This window comes from Agelaius tricolor, unplaced genomic scaffold, assembly GCF_023055355.1.
Source record: "Agelaius tricolor isolate 1412-34295 unplaced genomic scaffold, bAgeTri1.0.p SCAF_2, whole genome shotgun sequence".
Classification (NCBI taxonomy): Eukaryota; Metazoa; Chordata; class Aves; order Passeriformes; family Icteridae; genus Agelaius; species Agelaius tricolor.
This window is the reverse complement of record NW_027269262.1, coordinates 78,409,483-78,428,347: the sequence shown is the minus strand read 5'-3', so window position 1 is coordinate 78,428,347 and position 18,865 is coordinate 78,409,483. Positions and strand designations below refer to the sequence as shown.

The 18,865-nt window shown below is 40.6% G+C and overlaps 1 protein-coding gene across 3 annotated transcripts; it reads left to right on the top strand.

Annotated features, from left to right (window-relative positions):
• Window positions 1-676: 676 nt before the first annotated feature.
• Window positions 677-18,361, top strand: LOC139587383 (carbonic anhydrase 2). Of its 3 annotated transcripts, none has more exons than XM_071421654.1 (7): window positions 677-1,030; window positions 1,964-2,161; window positions 11,518-11,636; window positions 13,049-13,141; window positions 13,928-13,990; window positions 15,042-15,197; window positions 17,505-18,361. In XM_071421654.1, the coding sequence occupies exons 1-7, from the start codon at window positions 736-738 to the stop codon at window positions 17,622-17,624; spliced, it is 1,044 nt and encodes a 347-aa protein (XP_071277755.1). In that variant the 5' UTR covers window positions 677-735; the 3' UTR covers window positions 17,625-18,361. The 3 variants fall into 3 exon arrangements, with proteins under 3 accessions (XP_071277755.1, XP_071277753.1, XP_071277754.1); XM_071421652.1 differs by lacking the exon at window positions 677-1,030 and adding an exon at window positions 1,291-1,450; XM_071421653.1 differs by lacking the exons at window positions 677-1,030; window positions 1,964-2,161 and adding an exon at window positions 9,371-9,389.
• Window positions 18,362-18,865: the final 504 nt, after the last annotated feature.

Sequence of the window (18,865 nt, the reverse complement as noted above, 5' to 3'; positions counted from 1 at the left end):
AATAGTACCCATTACACAAATAGACTTTTCTCCCTCCTCTTACAAATACAAACAAAAGACACAGATTTTACAATGCTGAATGTAAATGATGAAGTCATTCTGGTGTTGTTATTCTAGATTTACAATGACCTCACTGAAAACAGAACCTAGACCCCCGTGGTTAAACCACAACAGAACAATATTAAAACCAGATTTGAACAAACCATCTTAATAAGAAAATGGGGTTAAGTTACAATGTCATTTCGATACCGAAAACTGCTCCGAGCAGAAGAAGACAGACACAGAAAAGCCTTCGAACAGGTCCATCTGCAAGCGCGCTCGGGCAGGCGCTGCCCCTCGGGGCCAGCCGGCCCCACCGCATGGCCGGGCCGAGGGGAGCCGGCACCGCACGGAACGGAGCCGCCGCTGGAAGGGCTGCCAAGGTCCGATCCCTCCCGTCCTCCCACAGAACACCGGAGCGTTGCGCAATAGGAAAACATCTAAAATATGTATTGCACAGTTTTGTTCTCGCTAATCCAGTCTCGAGAGCGGTAGCTGAGCCACTCTCACAGTTAAGCGTGTAATGCCTCAATGATAAGAATTACACGTAAGCGTAGCTCGACCTGCAGCTTCTCCGGAGGCGATCAGGAATAACGCACTACGGAGCAAAAAGCGGTGACATCCCCGATCTCCTGAAGCCCCACCACAACTCCTCTCCGTAACTCCGCCGACCTGCGCCTCCAAAACCTGGCACCTATGACAAACCCTGGCTGCAGGACCCTCCGGCACTGCCGAACTGCCCTGCCGGGCTGCCCTCTTCCCTCTTTTCCCCCCGCTCCCAGCAGGGAGCAGCACCCGACCGCCCTGCCGCGCCGCGCACCCGCACGTACACACAGACACACACACAGACCGAGGGACACACGGACGCACACCCGCTCCCTCTCTCACACCGCACTCTGCGCCCGCCGCCCGCCCCGCACCGGCTCCCGGCGCGCTGCTCGGCCCAGCCGCCGGCACCTCCCAAGGTCACGGCGCCCCGCAGCGCCCGCAGGTGCGCGATGCGCGGAAGGAGGGCGGGAGGGTGGAGGGGACGCGGAGGGGACGAGGGGACCAGGGGACGAGGGGACCAGGGGACGAGGGCCTCGGCAGCCCCGGCACCCCCGCCCTGCCTGCGGCCGCGCCGACCCGCCTGGCACCGCCCGCCTGCCGGGGGCGCTCTTCGCCGGGCCCGCAGCAGCTCCGCGGCCGATGGCGGATTATAAGGGACCGCTCTCTCCGCCCCCAGCGGAGTCTCCCTCCGCCCTCGCCCGCACTCCCCACCCCTCCTCTGGCCGCAGAGAAGGGCATGGAGTTGGCGGGAGCCTATAAAAGCCCCTGAGAGAGCTCTGTGGCCACGGTGCTGTGACAGCCTCCACGGGCAGAGCAGGGCCGCGCACCATGTCCCACCACTGGGGATACGGCAGCCACGACGGTGAGTGCCCGGCGGTGCAGGACACCTGCCGGCAGGTCCCCGGCAGCCGCGCCCGGGACGTGCCCGCTGCTGCCCCGCGGAGCCCTTGCCTGGAGCGGCAGTGAGCTCGTGGCGCCTTTTTCCCGTAACCTTGAAATGCACCTGCGCCCGGGCAGCGCGTCCGGCGCTCCGCACGCTGTGCCGGAGCATCTCCTGCTTCCCCGCTCACATTCCTTTACTTCGGGAAGGGAACGCGGCGCTACTCCACAGGACGGGGTGTCCCCGAGGACTCCCCGGTACAGCCCCCGCCTCAGCCGCCGAGGCTGTGCGGCTGCCGGGTGCCTCGGTGCCCAGGCGGGACCTCCGCTCGCCCCTGCTGCCGCTGCCGCCAGCCCACACAAGTGGCACGCGGTTAAAGGCTGATGCTGGTGTTCGAAATAGTTCGAACATCCCGATTTCCAGAAGGAGGGTTATCGCTTTTATCCCCCTAACTTTGTGTCTTTTCCCACTGAGTTGCGTTTCGCTGTCTTACAGGACCCGCTCACTGGCATGAGCACTTTCCCATCGCCAATGGAGAGCGCCAGTCCCCCATTGACATCTGCCGCAAGTCCGCCAAGTACGACTCCTCTCTGAAGCCTCTTAGCTTCAGCTATGATGCCAGCACGGCCAGAAACATCGTCAACAACGGGCACTCCTTCAACGTGGAGTTTGATGATTCTTCTGACAAGTCAGGTGAGACCTCACCTTCGTGTTCAGGAGGGGAATAGCAGAAATTGCTACTAAAACTTACTAAAATGTATACTAAATCTAAAAGGTTTTTTTAAGGATGAAAATATACCAAAATATTCTGGCTTCTGTAAGGTGAGGATTCAGCAAACAGGAAACTGAGATCCCGTTAGAAGAAAACTAAGGCTGTCTAGGTAGCTAAACTTCAGTGAGGCAAATTGGTTTATTTTTGTATAAACCAGAAGGATTGGGATAAGGACTTTGCTGTGGAAAAAAAAATTAAAAGTATTTGACAGGAATAATTTTAGGCATAGATTATCATAAGCCACTGATCAAATGGTTAAAAGAAGAGGCAAAATATATTGTAGGAAGAAAATGGCCTTAGAATAGCAAAGGATTGCAGTTAACAACTTGAAGTGGAAATAGTTTCTTTGGTTATCAAAATATTATTTCATGTTTCTGAAGCCAATATGCTCCCAGGTTAGTACAGAATCAGAGGAATGATTAGAAAATACCTCTGTTCTTTTGTAAGTCAAAAAAAACATTATCCCTGGTGTGCTGGGCTTTCTAGATAGTGTCTGACGCATTCCTACAAAGTTTGTTCGCAGGCAGTCAGGTCCACAGTCCCTTGCTGTTCATTGTGCTCTCTGGTGAAATTAAGCACGGAATCCTGCAAAACCTTAGTAATCCTTACTGAAAGGAGCAGCCTTTCTGATGGGCAGACTGAATCCAAGCTGTCCTTGCAACAGGGGTTCTGTATGTTGTCTTTGATTGTAGTTTTTCATATGGCTGCGTTTGCAGAAGTCATCACCCTGCCACAATGAATGTGCCTTTATTTTTTAATTTGGACAACAAAAACAATCCTGTTGTAAGTCACTGCTTTCTCTATACACTGCCTGATTTAACTTGCTTGAGCAAGTGTCCTATTTTTCCTAAGTGTTTTGTTGGGCATGTCATTTAGGGAATGGTGCTGAAACCAAATGATCTGTGCCTACTAAAAATACGAGATTTTTGTAACTAATATAATACAGTGCTATAACAGAAATTCAGCAGTACTCTAAGAATTTGACTTTGTATTTTAACTATAGTTTTTATGCTGGACAAAATTAGGTGGTCAGATGTAAGTGTTAACAGTTGTATAAATATACATAGATCCATATATAATTTACAAAAAGTGTCAATATTGATATTTTAAAAAGGAGAGGAAAAAGGTATTCTGACCTCTGTTTATTTTTTTGAAACACTGGGAAGCTTAAGGAGCTGCATTGTGCTCAATCTAAGAGTGTCATGGAGAATAAGGTAAATGATCCAATGCAAAAAAAAAAAAAAATTCTTACCAGATACATGCAAGTCTACTCTTGCTGCCATCCTGCTCTCACTGAACCCAAAGGAATCAGGTTCAGGTCTCCATAGTGCAAAAAAACTATTTTGTTCATTTGGTGTGTACCTAAGTCTGGAAAGAACTGTGAAAATCTGGTTGTGAGGAAAAAATGGCAGGAATATAAAATAATTTAGAGAATGTCTGCAGGAAGAATGCTCTTTATGAGAAGTCGGTGCAGAACCAGAACATCTGTGACAGGGATCCTTTGACAAATATGCAGTGACACGGCTTTCAGAGTGGGAGGATAGGAGATGCAAGTAGCAATATTCTCAGTATCTCTATTAGTGAAGCAAAAGATTATTATTCTTTAGAAATAAAAGCCACTAAACAGATTTCTGTGAAGCTGGGTAGGGTGGATCATTCACTACTAGACTTCTATTGAAATTTACAGTGCATAGAATCTACCTGGCAGCACACTTAATGGCTTCATTTGTATGCGGTTAACTAGGTAACCTACTTTCCTTACACAAAATAGAGCTGTCTTTGACTCGTATCTGCTTGATTCTGAATTTGAGACTCAAATGTGCATACCCAGTTCTTCCTTAGACATCACACAACAATCACAGGGAGAAGCTATGTGAGGTTATGTGATGTGCTGGTATGTTTTACAGAAGACAATGGAATAATATCCTGTAAATACTTCCCACAGGCTGTATTGCTTGTTTCTATGAGCTGTCCCATATGTGGTAATGAATTATCTGTAGAAGTAGGCGCAAAATGAAGTAATAAGATCATTGTTTGTGAATAATCTTCAAGATGAGTAACTGCACGCAAAGCAGATCCATTTCATTAAGAACTGTCAGTCTCATAACTAACAACACTGGAGCCATCTGAACAGCAGTTCTAGGTCTTAGTGTCTGTTTGATCACTCCTGCTCTTCTGAATATACAAAATGCAATTTAGAAGATAATAAATAATATTTAATGATAATGTAATAAATAATACAATTAAAAATATACAATTGCAATTTAAAAAAATCCAAGCAGGTAGTAATAACATCAAGAAAAGAGGTATATAGAAAATAGTATTTCGTATGCTTGGAGCCTTTTGGAATGCTTTCTTGGGTTTGTATGTAGAAACTGAATGCTGAACTTCCCCATTCAGTTGTTACTTAGTCAGTTCTTGCAGTTGCTTTCTTAACTTTCATGTCCACTGTCTTTTAATAGTAGTGGAACATAAAGTATTTGTAGGTATTCATCTTCAAAATTCTTTAATTTCAAAAATTTCTTCTTCATTTTGACAGCCAGAAGTCATTATGATAGAAGTGTCACTAGGAATAAAACTTTGAATTCAGGTTTATCCACTCTTGTAATGGAACTAATGGAACCAGACCCTACATGTATGAGTGAAGCAGCTGATGATGATATCTCTTAAAATAAGATGTGTAACTATAATACAAGAACTTTACAGCAAAGGAGTCTCATTAAGGGTACTTCTTTTATCATATTAAATGTTGCATATTCCAGTCTTCTGTAAGGACTTGTGTATCACTTCCCTCACTTTAAAAGACAGAAGTAAATAGTGACCTCTCAGAGCCATAAAACCACAGGACATGACTCTGCTCAAAAAACCCTCAAGAGCCTGAAAGATTTTGTAACACACATAAAGCGTGTTCTCTATGTGAGTTTTTCCAGAGAGTCTTTGAGAATTTATCTAAGTTCTGAAATTCAAGTAAGACATGCTCACAACAGTAGACTCTGTATTCTGCATTTTCTGACCAAGTGTTTGATGAGCTTATAAAAGAAGTCAATTAGCCATGAATTTATTCTCTAACAAGTATGTTAAAATATCATATTTTAACTGTAGAACCTGACAGAAGTGAATTGAAACTATGGTGTCAAACTCTACAGACTTGAAAAAATATGCTGGTAATTTATGCTTGTGGCTAAGTCACTTAATTTTTTCCTTCTCCTTGTTGCTGAGCTAGAGTATTGAAGTTCAAGTCAGTGTCCCAAGTAAATCTGACATTTTTGCAAATATTAAGTCATAGTAGAACTTAAAAATTATGAGAAGACCTTGAAAATGAAAATACTGTATTCACCTTGATGCTAGCTCCCTTTGAGAGTCCTTCAGCAGTTGTAATCCAATATATTACCTGATTCTTTCTATAATTGTAAAAATTAATGCATACACTTCAGCTGTCTTGAATTATGACTCACTGTAAATAAATGAATCTATTTTGTCACAGTAGTTATTGAAGAGCCAGTATATTAGCACTGCTCAGTTGGCAGTGAGTTTCTTTGAAAATAGTGCCATTGTTGCTCTTCTACACTTCCACTTCAGCTGGTAAATGAAAGAAGGAACATGTAGGTCTGCTGTCCTTAAGGCACAACTCTAAATCAAAGTCACTGCTACTGGTCTATTTTTAGGCTTCCCAGATCTAAAGATACAATATTAACCATGCCAGAATAATATTGCATGTCATCAGTATAGGGTCATGCATTGAAGGTCCACATTGCTTAAGCAATGAGTGTGTTGATCCTTTGGAATCAGAGAACTGACTGATTATAGATTTAGGGGACTGTATTTGGACACCTGCTTATGTCACAAGTAATGTTGTGCATGGCTTGGCTAAAAAGTCAGAGGTTTCAAGGGCGTGTGATCTTTAAGTCATTTTTCCTGTGAATTGAGATCAGCAGAAGCTGCAAAGTCTGTATAAACAAGTAACTTGAATAGTTCCAGTATTTCCAGGAACTGGAAAGGAAGATGAGAGGGCATGAGATTAGTCCTGCATGTTTCAGGTCTTCGTTTCTTTACAGAGGAGTGTCCTTCTTCGTTTACACTGGGGTGGGGTTGGTTTGTTCGGGGGTGGGGGGGGGGGGGGTGTTTGGGGTTTCTTTTTGTTTTTTTTTTAATATTAACATGCAATTTCTGAGCAGAAATTTGCCTTGGATTGTGAATTTAACAATCATGGAAACTTCCTTCCTTTCCTTTTGCTAATCCCTCCTCTAGAGGGGCTTTTAATGCAAAACCAGGAGAAACTAGTCAGCTGTTATCAGCTGGGGCCACTTGGAAAAGTTTATTTTTAAGCTGTAATGAAGCTGTGTGCCAGATGTCATGATTACCACTCTTCTCAGCTGATAATTTGTTTATTTACTTACAGGCATGAGGGACTGCTGCATACTTAGAGGCAAGGCTTGCACCTTGAGTTTGTTAGTCCTTCATTAGATCTGAGTGTAGTATGAACACTGTCCAGCACACAATTTTCAGTACAATGAGCAGCCACTGCATTAGTATTCAAGTATTATTATTAGAAATTAAATCAGTTGATACTTTCAAGAGAATTTTAATTCCTCCAGCTTGGTTCTCAAAGTTGTTGTAAGCCTATATAGTGTGAAATGTGAGGGCAGAAGGCTGGTCAGAGACTCAGTACAGCATCTTATGATTCTCAGAGAATTTTTGTTTAAGAGACTGCATGAGAAATAAGCTCTGCTGGTCCCAGGGAGTTGGAGGAATGTTAAGAACCTAAATTACTTTGTATCCTGAAGCAGCTCAGCGTCTTCCTGGCTGCTGCTCAGTCTGGGTGAAATAGTTCAACTGAGGTGAATTGGAACCACTGACCTGCTGCAGATACACACGTCTTCAGGACTTGCTGTGTTTTGGCAGCTGTTTCATCCTGGTCTATCTCTGTGGAACATCCTTATCCTTATCAGGCTAAGTTTCTAGCAATGTCAGAAGTAGGTTTTTTTGGTTTTTTGCCTTATGATATACCAATTTTTTTTCTCATAGGGAAACCCATTACAGATGTTTTCTGCAAATATGAGCCCTATAGTCAGATGCTTCAGTGCTGTCTTGATACAATGTCCTAGGAGGAATGTCTGAAAGAGATAACGTAAAGAAGGAAACATCTCACAAAATGTGACTCTCTGTACTCCACGTTTCACCTAAGTGGCAGCTCACCCTAACTGAACTCTAGTCTGTCAGATGGGAAGCCCATCCTTGCATAAGAACACAAGGCTAATTCCTGAGCATCCTCATAAGAGCCTTTTTCATGTCATTAATAGTACATGGTGCTCAAGTAGGTTTTTTTTCTTGCCTCAAGTAATGCTTCATCTGCTTTGTCTCTTTGTCCTGTTTTCCATTGCACAGATGTCTGTGTACACACAAAAGCTTACCTAATGTTAGCACTAATGTATGTACTATGCATATGTTAACATAAATATATGCCTAGAATATGATTTAGTCATCACACCTACTGTAGGCTGATACAAAATCATGGTTTTCTTTGTGCTAAACCAGTGTGTGTGTAAGAGGGCTCAAGGTAGATGCTTGAAATTCCCTGCTGCTGGGTTTTTGTTTGGTAGAATCTCAATTAGAATTAATTCTCCAAGTCTGGAGCTTTTGGACATCTACTATACTCTAGTGGACCCATTATTTCAGCTACTGGAAGGAGCTTTGTAGGCAGTGATTCTCATTCTGCATTTTTCTCAGATTGACAAACTTTACAGTAGTATTTTTTCTTGTCACATTAATTTGTATGACATGAAGGAATTCAGCCTAACTTATTGAACAGTCTTGTAGTTCCTCCATTTTGATTAATCCTTTGACATGTTTATTGGCTTTATGAGGTGTATTAGTCTTCTGCTCTGTATAAAGAGACCAATCCATAGGAGTTAATTAAATAACAGGAATTCCCACAGTATTCCTACAGAAATTTAGATGTGGATGCTGCCACAGCCTGAAAAAAGGTATGAAGTGGTCCACTGTATTTTTTACAAGGCTGTTCTGTTTTACATTGGAAGGATAACTGTTCACCAACATTCCTTTAAATAGAACAGTGAAGGTGGGTAGCCTCGGTTAAACAGCTGTACCAGATGCAACAAAACACCCTTTGATTTCTGTGTGTTTTCAAACATCCCAAGAAAGTGTAATTGAGTCAAACAAACTTCACCTTCTGTATCCCACAGTTGGTATGAGTCACAGAAATGGAAGAGTTTGGGTGCTTATTTGACTTCCTGAATTAATGTTTTTAATAGTTGTGTTCACCTAATTTAGGCCAAGTTACAAGAACATTTAACAGTGAAATATAATTACTGGATGTTGCTAGTATAGCTTTTCCAGTAAAGGTAGAAGATAGAATGGTCATGGAAAAAAATTACTTTTTCTTAATCTAAGGAAAATAGCTCCAAATCTGTCTAATAAGTGTCTAATAGTGGAAAAGAAGAATGGGCACTGTCAAACTATCACCTCTTGGGCTATAACACCTCTTGGTTATGATAACTGTCTTGAGTAAATGGAATCTGTGAGCAAATAATGTTTTTTCAGCTTCTCTTGTGCTGTCTTCAGACAGTGTTGCATCTGAAGCTGTGCTATAAAACAGAAAGGATCACAGCTACATAGGTATTTTCAGGATGGTTTTCACTAATACTGATTTCAAAAGTAAGGGAGCGAATGATGAAATGCTCCAATACAGATCAGAACTTCCCCATTCTTTTTAAAAAAGGGATGGAAAAGTTGGACTTTTTTTCAACATGGCCTCAAATTGATATTCCTGTCAGATGGAACAAAGACAGGGAAGTTGCTGGTATCAATGTTGCTCTGATTCTCTGTGGACTTTTATATTGCAAAAGCTGGTAGAATTTATCTATGGTTTGAAAAAGCTTGCTCTGAAGAAAAAAGCAGTTCTATCATTCCTACTTTGCCTTTTAAGTTTAGTTTTACTTTCTTGGAAAGACTGAGAAGTGTTAAAAATAAAATAACTGCTTAACATAGGCTAGAACAAGAGGGTCGTTCTGTAATTAAGCCTGCTGGATTTGTATTCATTCACACTAATCTAATTATTACTTTCTTTGAATGCTCTGCTGTGAGTCAAAATAAGCTAGTGCTGGATTTGAGAACCACAGAATGAGAAAAGTAAGCAAAAACTGCAAAGAGATTTTTCTGCATCTTTTGGGGTTTTGAGACTATAGCAAACTTTGTGTGCAGAAATAACACTGCAAATGAACTCAAGAACATTGCATGGTTCTGCTTTTCAGCATGCTTTCCATTGATTAATAATGGCAGATTAACCTGGGCTGTGCTAGTGCTTTCTGAGGTCAAGGAGCGACGGAACCTCAGTCCATTTGTACCTGCAACAACCGGCGAGACTGTGAGCCAAAGGAACTGAAACACTGTAACTCCATGGCATCATTTTAAAATGAAACATGACATTGTATACATTAAATGATTTTGTATCTGTAAAGACACAGTAACCAGTAACTTCATTTCCAAAAGGAACTAATGCCTTTCTACAGCTGCTGTTCTGAAACAAGTACTCAGATTTGTAGCCCTGTGCTTGAAACACTTACGCTTCTTGGAAACTAGCACTGGCAGAAATGTAAAAGTAGAATAAGAGAAGCTCCTATTTGATTACTTAAAGTAGACATTCTTCTTAGGATCACATAGCTTGGAAATAGGGCAAGTCCTGGTCTGTTGGCTACAGTATCGGAAATTACATAGGTTGCAGTGGAACATCTATTCATGTTTTTCAGATAAAGATACATGTTGGGAGACTTCTACATATATTTACCAAAGGAGCCCTTGGCAAATTCTAGATTTGTCCACTGAACCCAAATTTTGCATGCATAGGGAACACTGGTGGAAACTAACATATTTTTAAGAAATCCTACTTCAATTTCATGTATTGCAAATTTTTTGTGAAATCTTTCTCACCTTACTGTTTATATCTATGGCTAGTGTTGTCCATGCTTGTATATAATGGGACTTTTTCAAACCTGCAGCCACCTTTCCCAGTCAGCATTTGATACATGTTTCACAAATGCACATATTGTGCTAATGTCTAGACTAATTGCAGACTGAGAGGAAAGCATCTTTACTCCACAGAATCATTTTTTGGCACATACACAGAGCACACTTACATATAATATCTGATGTCAGCACTCTTCTGTCACTTTATTGTATACAGGTATTTATAGAGAGAAATTGGCTTCTTAAAATATCTAACACTTCAAATTACTTTTTGTTTTTAAATTTTTAAATAAAAACAACTTAAAGATTTAATTTTGAATTTGGACTTGAGATGCTTGGGAGGAAAAATGAAAAAATCCCCAACCAAACCACAAACTGGTGTGAAACCTTTCTCTGATAACTTAGATAAATACCTCTATTTAATAGAACTATTTATTATTATTCTGTGCTTTATGCTGCACTGGAGGAGACATTGTCTGTGCCCTCAGCATTTTGCAATGGTAGGGCTTGATCCTGCAAATCACAATGGTGACTGGTCACAGCTGGAGTAGAAGGGTAAAACTAACAAGCAGAATAAGGGAGCTTGCTCTTGTATAATTAAAAGTGTGTCTGGGAGCTTCACTCAGAGCAGCCCCATAGCACAAGTAATGCCAGATAATGGAGAGCATAAATAAGCAACTCATTTCCAAAAAGTCCATCTGTGTAAGCATTGCCATTTTTACCACAATGGGAAGGACAAGAGATTTGAATTCACACCTCTGCACTGTCTTGTCCTGTGCCTAGTGCTTTACCTTGCTGCAAGAAGGCTAACCCATGGCTAACAGGTTTTCAGGTTTAAATTGGAACCAAAATCATTTTACTCAATCCAATCTGCCACAGGATTTGCAGGATTAAGGCCTAAATGGATGAAGTATCTAAAATAAAAGAACAGACTACATTTGTACATGGAAGATGATTCAGTCTTCAAATGTACTTCCTTAGGATGATTCTATATGGGCCTCTTACAAAGGGCTTTTTTAATCTATTGGTGACAGAAAAGTTACATCTTCCCTCATCACTTGTAATACTAGCATGCCTGTTAAATTGCTGATGAGATGCTCACTGTAAAGTCACTTACGTTTTTATGCATTTATTATCAATTTTGGTGTATTGCAGTAATGTACCATTGAGGATGATCTGGAGTAGCATGGCAGCATGCAATAAACTGTAAATCACATAAAAGACTTGAGATAGTTGTTTCAGCTTGAAGGGAGACTTGATAACAAAAATGATGTAATTTGCTTTTATTTTGCAGTGGTGCAAGGAGGAGCGCTGGATGGAGTCTACAGGCTGGTGCAGTTTCACATTCACTGGGGATCCTGTGATGGCCAGGGATCTGAGCACACTGTGGATGGTGTGAAGTATGATGCAGAGGTAGGCTTTACCTTCTCCAGTCTTCTTTGTATAATGAGGTTTGGTTTTTTTAAGTATTCCACCACAGTAGCACTTTCACTACAGATCCTCATAGGAGAAGGTTACCATAGACAATTTTGGTATGATGCCACCTTAGAACATACTCCTTGCAAGAGCAGGACATTAGGCTTGTAATTTTTCTCAGCTACTTCATGTCAAAGAGAAACAGAAAACCCCACATTAATAATACCTGTATTTTTCCCTGCTTTCTCTATGACTCTTGTAAATTATGAAAAAAGAGAAATGTAGCACACCTATACATGCACATCCCCTTTTTCTACCTTCAATTTTTAATACCAGAGGTCTTTATAAGAGCAGTAGAATAATTTTGGTGCAGATATTTTCATATTTTGGTGGCAAAGAATCAAGGAGAGTTATGAAGAGAGGGCAGACAGTAAAGTGCAATCTTACTGTCTGGCACTCTTTGTGATCCCTTGAGACTCCAGGTGTCCCTCAGACCACTTAAGACTCCATATTACAGTCTGATACAGAAACTGAGTGACTTTAGTGCCTTGCATCTCACCTTTCCTCATCCCCTGTTTAGAAATCTACCTCTGGTTTCTGTGACTGACTTCTAAAATATATTCATAAATACATATTTGTGGAATATACCTGTGATTTGCATTGACAGATAAAAGAAACTGCTCCACAAATTCATTGGCTCTGCTGCTTTTTCTTGAGGGAAGTAGCTTTTGTCTTATCTGAGATACTTCAATTACCTTCTGTCTTTCACAGTACCATAGTTACTTGTTCAACTTGACTTGCAGATGTGGGGAAACAGCCTGATGAACTTAAATTAGAAATAACTTGGAAATTAAAAAGAAAGTAACATCCTGGATAACACGATCTGGAGATTAATTTCATATTCTTTTCCCAGCCTTTCCAGTAAAGGGCAGGACTGGCTTTTATTAAAAAAAAACCTTCCAAATTGTGAGTCAAATCTGTAGTTAATGTGTCTTCTCTGCTTCTTCTGACACTGGCAATGTATGTCACTGTGCTCAGAACCAGGATATATAGCATTAAAATACTACATCAAAATCCCGTGGGCTGTATGTGAGAAAAATTTATGCTGAAGATACCAGGAGTTTCACCACATGAAAAGCAGAATGATACAGCCACAGTTTGCCTTTAAAACTCACCAGAGACTAGGAGTGAGGAGCAAAATAAAACACATTACAGAAATCTCTTTGAATAAATGAAACTTTAAAGTAGATAAATAATTCAACAAATTCTTAACTGTACACAAAAGCTTTCAAACCTCAGCAGTAAAACACCATCTTACTCTTAATAAATTACTTCCCTGCATCTTTAGTTGTGAAGTATTCTGGATGGAATATCATCTTCACAGTGCTTCTTTGTTTTCTTGCTCCCAGCTCCATATTGTTCACTGGAATGTAAAATATGGTAAATTTGCTGAAGCTGTGAAGCATCCTGATGGTTTAGCGGTGGTGGGCATCTTCATGAAGGTTTGTTAAACTTTTACTTTTTTATTATTTGTCCAGCAAATTCATTGTGTTGTGGGGAGAGCCTAAGAGCAGAAAATAGAAAATAAGGCAGCATTGTTCTGTATCACCCAAATCCATACCAAACTAGGTGGTGCTCCAAATTCTTACCTTCCTTTATCTTTAAATTTTCCTTTATTATAAAAATTGTACACTGGCCATGAAGTGTGACTGCCATCCATCACTGTGGCAGCCCTGTAGCAGCATTCTTGCCTTCATCAGGACAGTGATGCTACCTTACCAGTGAAAGGTGATGTGCATAACTGACCAAGTTGTGTGTGTGCATCTGCACTGTGACCAGCCTAATATAACACCTATTTTCCTTCTCTTGTCATTGTTAAATGCCAGAGGGTTTTGTGTTTTGCGTTAGTTGAATTGTCTTGGCAGCTAGCTCGAAGAGATGTCTGCTCCAGCAGTACGTAGTATTCCATCCTGGCCTCACTGAGGGTGACTATTTTATTGGGAGGGTGACTTCCATAAAAGAAGAACAGCTTAGGTCCAAAAATAAATCCACACACTGTAAATGAAAATAGCTTCATTGTGTCCAATGTCCTTGGCTGACCCATTTGTGCTCACTGTCAACTGGCATGATTTTACAGAGCCTGTTTAAGTCACTTACACTGTAATACTCCTATTATGTAATGAAATGCAGCTGAGAAAAAAAGAAGTTTCCTTGAGAACTGTAACTGAAAACTAAAGGTGTCCTGAGAATGCAGGGTGATTCTTATTTTTTTATGGTTTGTGTTACAGGTGGGAAATGCCAAGCCTGAAATGCAGAAGGTTGTGGATGCTCTGAGCTCCATTCAAACCAAGGTAATACTTGCTGTCTGTGTTGATGGACACCCATCACAACTGTGATAAGTTATCCTTTTTGGAAAGTAGAATTTTTTACTTCTTCCCAGCCTTCTGCATACATGAAAGTAAAACAAACTTCCTGCCATCAGCAAAGGTGCTCCTATAAATCTAAAAGCAAAACAGATTGGAATGAAGTTGAGGTAGAAAGCATGGAATACTAGAAACAGTGATTATTTCCTATCTTTGTGACTACATTTCTCTGTCTTTTAACTGTATTTAAGCCTATAGGATAGGATTCATTTTCCTAATCTAAACTACAGGTGCCCTTTCTCATCTGTGGTAACAGATGGAAAAGGCATTTCCCCTCTGTGCATCTGTGGGTTAAATTTCCTTTTTCCAAGAGGGCATGTTCTCTTGGCTATTTCTAGAGAGAGTTCAGATAAATGGTTTGATCATTACATATAATTTAGGGGGAAAAAGTCTTCCTGTGTCTTAAATATTGTGTGCAGTGTGTGTGATTTTAGTGTGCTGAGTAATGAGAAACTAAAAGTACTTAGTGAGTAATTAGGCACCTTCATAGTGGGTAAAGGCCAATGAGAAATGTGGACAGGAAAGGTAAAAAATGAGATTATGCTGACATCTTTCTCATCAGGCACCCTTTGTGGTAAAGGGATAATACTGCTTACTGCAATGGACTCTCCAACAGGTCTCACAGGTTCTGTGTTTGCCATGCTATCAGTGTACGAGGCATCTCAAATCTCATTGTTTTTCAGGCAAGGTTAAATCTTATCTCTAAGACTAAGGAACATAAATGCAGCATTTGGTATGAGAAGCAATATCTTGAAAATCTTGTAAGAAATATACAAGATATATAAGAGTATATACAATATACTCTTGCTGAGAGTATTTAATCCCAAAGGTACTATAGTTGGCATGCAACACTTGATGCCAAATTCCATTTTTGCCTTTCTACAACCATGGAGCTTTCCTAGGAGACTTCACTACTGCAATCCTAGTGTGTGTATATGTTCTCTCCCTGACATCAGCGCATCTGCTTACTTTATTGTAGGGAAAGCAAGCCTCCTTTACAAATTTTGACCCCACTGGACTCCTTCCTGCATGCAGAGACTACTGGACATACCCTGGCTCACTGACAACTCCACCACTGCTTGAATGTGTGATCTGGCACGTTCTGAAGGAGCCCATCACTGTGAGCCCTGAGCAGGTAGGTTTCCAATGGATGGTGCCAGTAGATGTGTACTGGAGTTGCACTGATGGCTTCAGTTCATCCCACCAGGTGATCTATGAAGTGGCAGTGTTAGTGCAGAGCTGTGCAGGGTATTAGCTAGCATCACATGTCAAAAATATCTATCTGAAGTGGTAATCCTCTTCTGACAGGACTCTGCTTCTGCCTGTGGATGTAGTTTGCTGTAGAATGTAAGGCTGTCTTCTCTTTGGGCACTCCAGGGAAGATGGGGGGAAGTTGAAAAAATTATCAGACATTTTCCGGATACATGGTTAGAGCTGTCATGTGGTAAAAATCTGGAAAATTGAGGCATGCATGAAAGGACCATTTGCACATGCAGAGTTATTCCAGCATGTATTGTGAGCATCAGCAGGTTTGCTGTACATGCAATTACCTCTCTGGGTCTGCTTGCCCTGAAAAGACCAGGTTTACAAAGCACCTGGGGACCATGTGTGGTGCATCCACAGTCTCACACTGTGAGTAGTAGTTGTAGAGAGTAGAGTAGAGCTGTAGTTGATCCTTTGATTTTCCAGCATTTCCAGGACACTGAGCTCTTTTTGCAAGTTATTTGTCACAGAACAGACTGGGAAATCCTACGCAGCTTTGTGATGATTCTAACAAAGCTCCCATTGTTTGGAAGAGGCAAAATTCGCAAATTCCAGAAGTCTGCTGCCTAAGAAAATACTCTTTTGACCAGCCTGAGAATGATAGTCTTCCTAGTAGGAAGAGTTAAATCACAGATTAAATCACTCCTGGCCACAGCTTTCTGTACTATCCATTAATTAATTAAGTACAGGCAAGATTCCATTTTTGGGTTCAGATCTGTGAGCTTGAGAGATATAAATAGAATCTAGAGCCTATAAATACAAAACAACCCTGAAGGGCTTTAGTTTAACCTTGAAATTCCTAAGGATCTCTTATTGATGGTAGACATGCTAACAACCTGCACCTAATTCTAGGGGGTTTCTAATAGGAAAGAAAATGCAACTGAGCTGTTTTAGAAGTTAACGTAATAAAAGATAGAATATGTGATGAAGAAGATGTATTGGAAATAATAACTATAGCAGTGATTGATTTTGATTTTTGTCTTTAGTAAACTGCAAGGGAGCATTAAAGTTGACACTACTCCAAACTATTCCTATCACTGTTGATAATCCAAAGTTTGCAAATATGATTTTATTATAAGGCAGGAGCACACCCACCAAAATAGTGGTTTTTTTCTACTCTACCTACTCCAACCACCTACAAGTGGTAAAAGTTACCACTTATTTCTCCCTTACACATCCCTCCATGTTATCATCAATATTTCCACAGTGTGTGGCAGTTTACCTTTTCATTCCCACACTGATCAAAACAAGAAACCACATATAAGAGTATTGATTCAAGGTTTAAGGTGATGAGGTTTTCCAAAGCTGAAAAGAAGCTGAATATAACAGTAGGGTATAGCAAGCCTGCTATCACTTGTTGTGATACAGCAGTTTCTGTCAGAGGTTGAGCTCTAAACTTTGTTCTGGTTGGTCCTGAAGGTGAAGAGGACACAAGCCATTGCTGAGGCCATTTTTCCTTGAATGTGAAAAAACCTGGTCTAGAACCTGATTTGTAGGAAATCCTGTGTCCCACCTACAAACATTCATCAGCACTTCTACCTGTCCTTGTGAGATTATGTTTGGGGTGGGTTATTATTTGGCACAATATTTTTGTGAGTTTTAGGGATTCCTGTTTAGACATAAAGGTGCTTTTTTTTACGTCAGATTATGAAAACACCAGTTGTACTTTAGGAACAAGTACCATACTTATGCAGTATGCTCCTGTTGATGTGAAGCAGTTTTCCCCTCATGGGCTTTGAAAATCAGGATAATTTGAATTCATTGAACAGCTTTATTTTGACCCAAGGGTAAAGCCATTTTTAATTGTTATTTCAAGTGGACTTAAAAAAAACAGCCAAAACTGTATAACTTGCAGAGGATTCTGAAAGGATTTCAATTCATATCTGGATCAAGGACAAATAGCTCTTTGCTTGCAGAGTTCAGAAAATGCATGTTTATGTCCTTGTTTTTTGTGCTTTCACAGTTCTTGCCAAGATATTTTGTGGACAGGAGGGGCTATGTCAAGGCTGGAAATGGTGTGGGTGAAATGCAGACCCGTAGGTGCTGATGCCATCTCTAGGCTACTAGTGCTGTCAAAACTTTGGGTCAGAGCTCTAGTTCAGGCCCAAGATGTGTAGTTTCAAAAAGTCCTGCTGAAATGAGAGGATGCATTTGAGGTTATTTGTGCCTTTCCCCACAGATGTGCAAACTCCGTGGCCTTTGCTTCAATGCTGAGAATGAGCCCGTGTGCCATATGGTGGACAACTGGCGCCCATGTCAGCCTTTGAAGAGCAGAGAAGTCAGAGCCTCCTTCCAGTAACCTCAGTGCTGAGAGTGTTAGGAATTGCTGTGTTTGTGAGGAGCCCCTTTTGCTAAGCCCAAATCAAACTTTGCCGTGTGTGCCCAGGCAACATCTTGTCTCCCAGATCCATTTACTTTCTTTTGCTCTGCATCTGAAATGCCAGCTATTGAAATGTGAAAGGCTCTTGGCTGAATGGGAAAGGGTTCTTAGGGTGTGGGGTTGGGGGAGGCAGGGGGTGGGTGGCTGTGTGCATTTTGGTGACTATTACTGCGACTGACACTTTGGTATAACAGTAAGTTGGCCACTTGGGAGAGGATATGGTGGTAGCAGAATAAGCCATTTTAAGAAACCTCATCTACTGGTGTGATAGTACACGTAACTAACGATAACTTGAAGCTTTGTAAGAAGCACAGGTATACAGAATCTAGCTATAATTTAGAGAAAAAGGTATTTTGAGAAAGTTAAGCAAAATGAATATTTAGAATTAGACTTCTTAGATTTTAAGAAACTGACATGTAAATATTTTTGAGACTATTTTGCATTTTTACCCGTGCTGTCAACAGCCTTAGTTACGTCTTAATGGTAGTGTTGGTTTTTTTAATTAAAAATGTTCTAAATTAAATGTTTTCTTTAAAAGTTGTTATTACCATAGAAATGATACAAAATATCTTTTCATTGAAATAATATATGTTCTAATTTAAAAAGGAAAATAATATTGTATTTTAGATAACTTCTCTAATAAATCTATACTTCTATTTTTTTCCTTCCTTGCTATTATTTTAATTTTGGTAAGGAGTCACTAATCTGTTCACATGGTTGCATATTAAACATAATTACTAAATACATACATTGGGAATTGGCTTCAGTGACACTGAACATGAATGCAAGACTATATGGATATGTTAAGAAATTTTCTCTAAGTAGGTATCTTCTCTCTGATAGCAGAAGGAAGTGTTAATTTTGAGCAATCACTACAAATGATTGCTCAAATCATCAAATTTGAATGTATAATGAAAGATGCCCCCAAAAAACTTTTGAACAAAATTCTATTGAAGAATGGGCTAGATTTTGGTGCTAGTTTTTAAATTAATTTGCTATGAGTTTGCTACCCCATCAGGAATCACTTTGTAATTTATAAGGTATCAGTTGGGCAGGCTGTGTTCTGAAGCACCTGGATCTTGAAATGTGTATGATGAGAATGAAGATATCTTGAAATGCATACAAAGAGCTTCAGAAAAAAGTGGCAAATCTCAACCTTT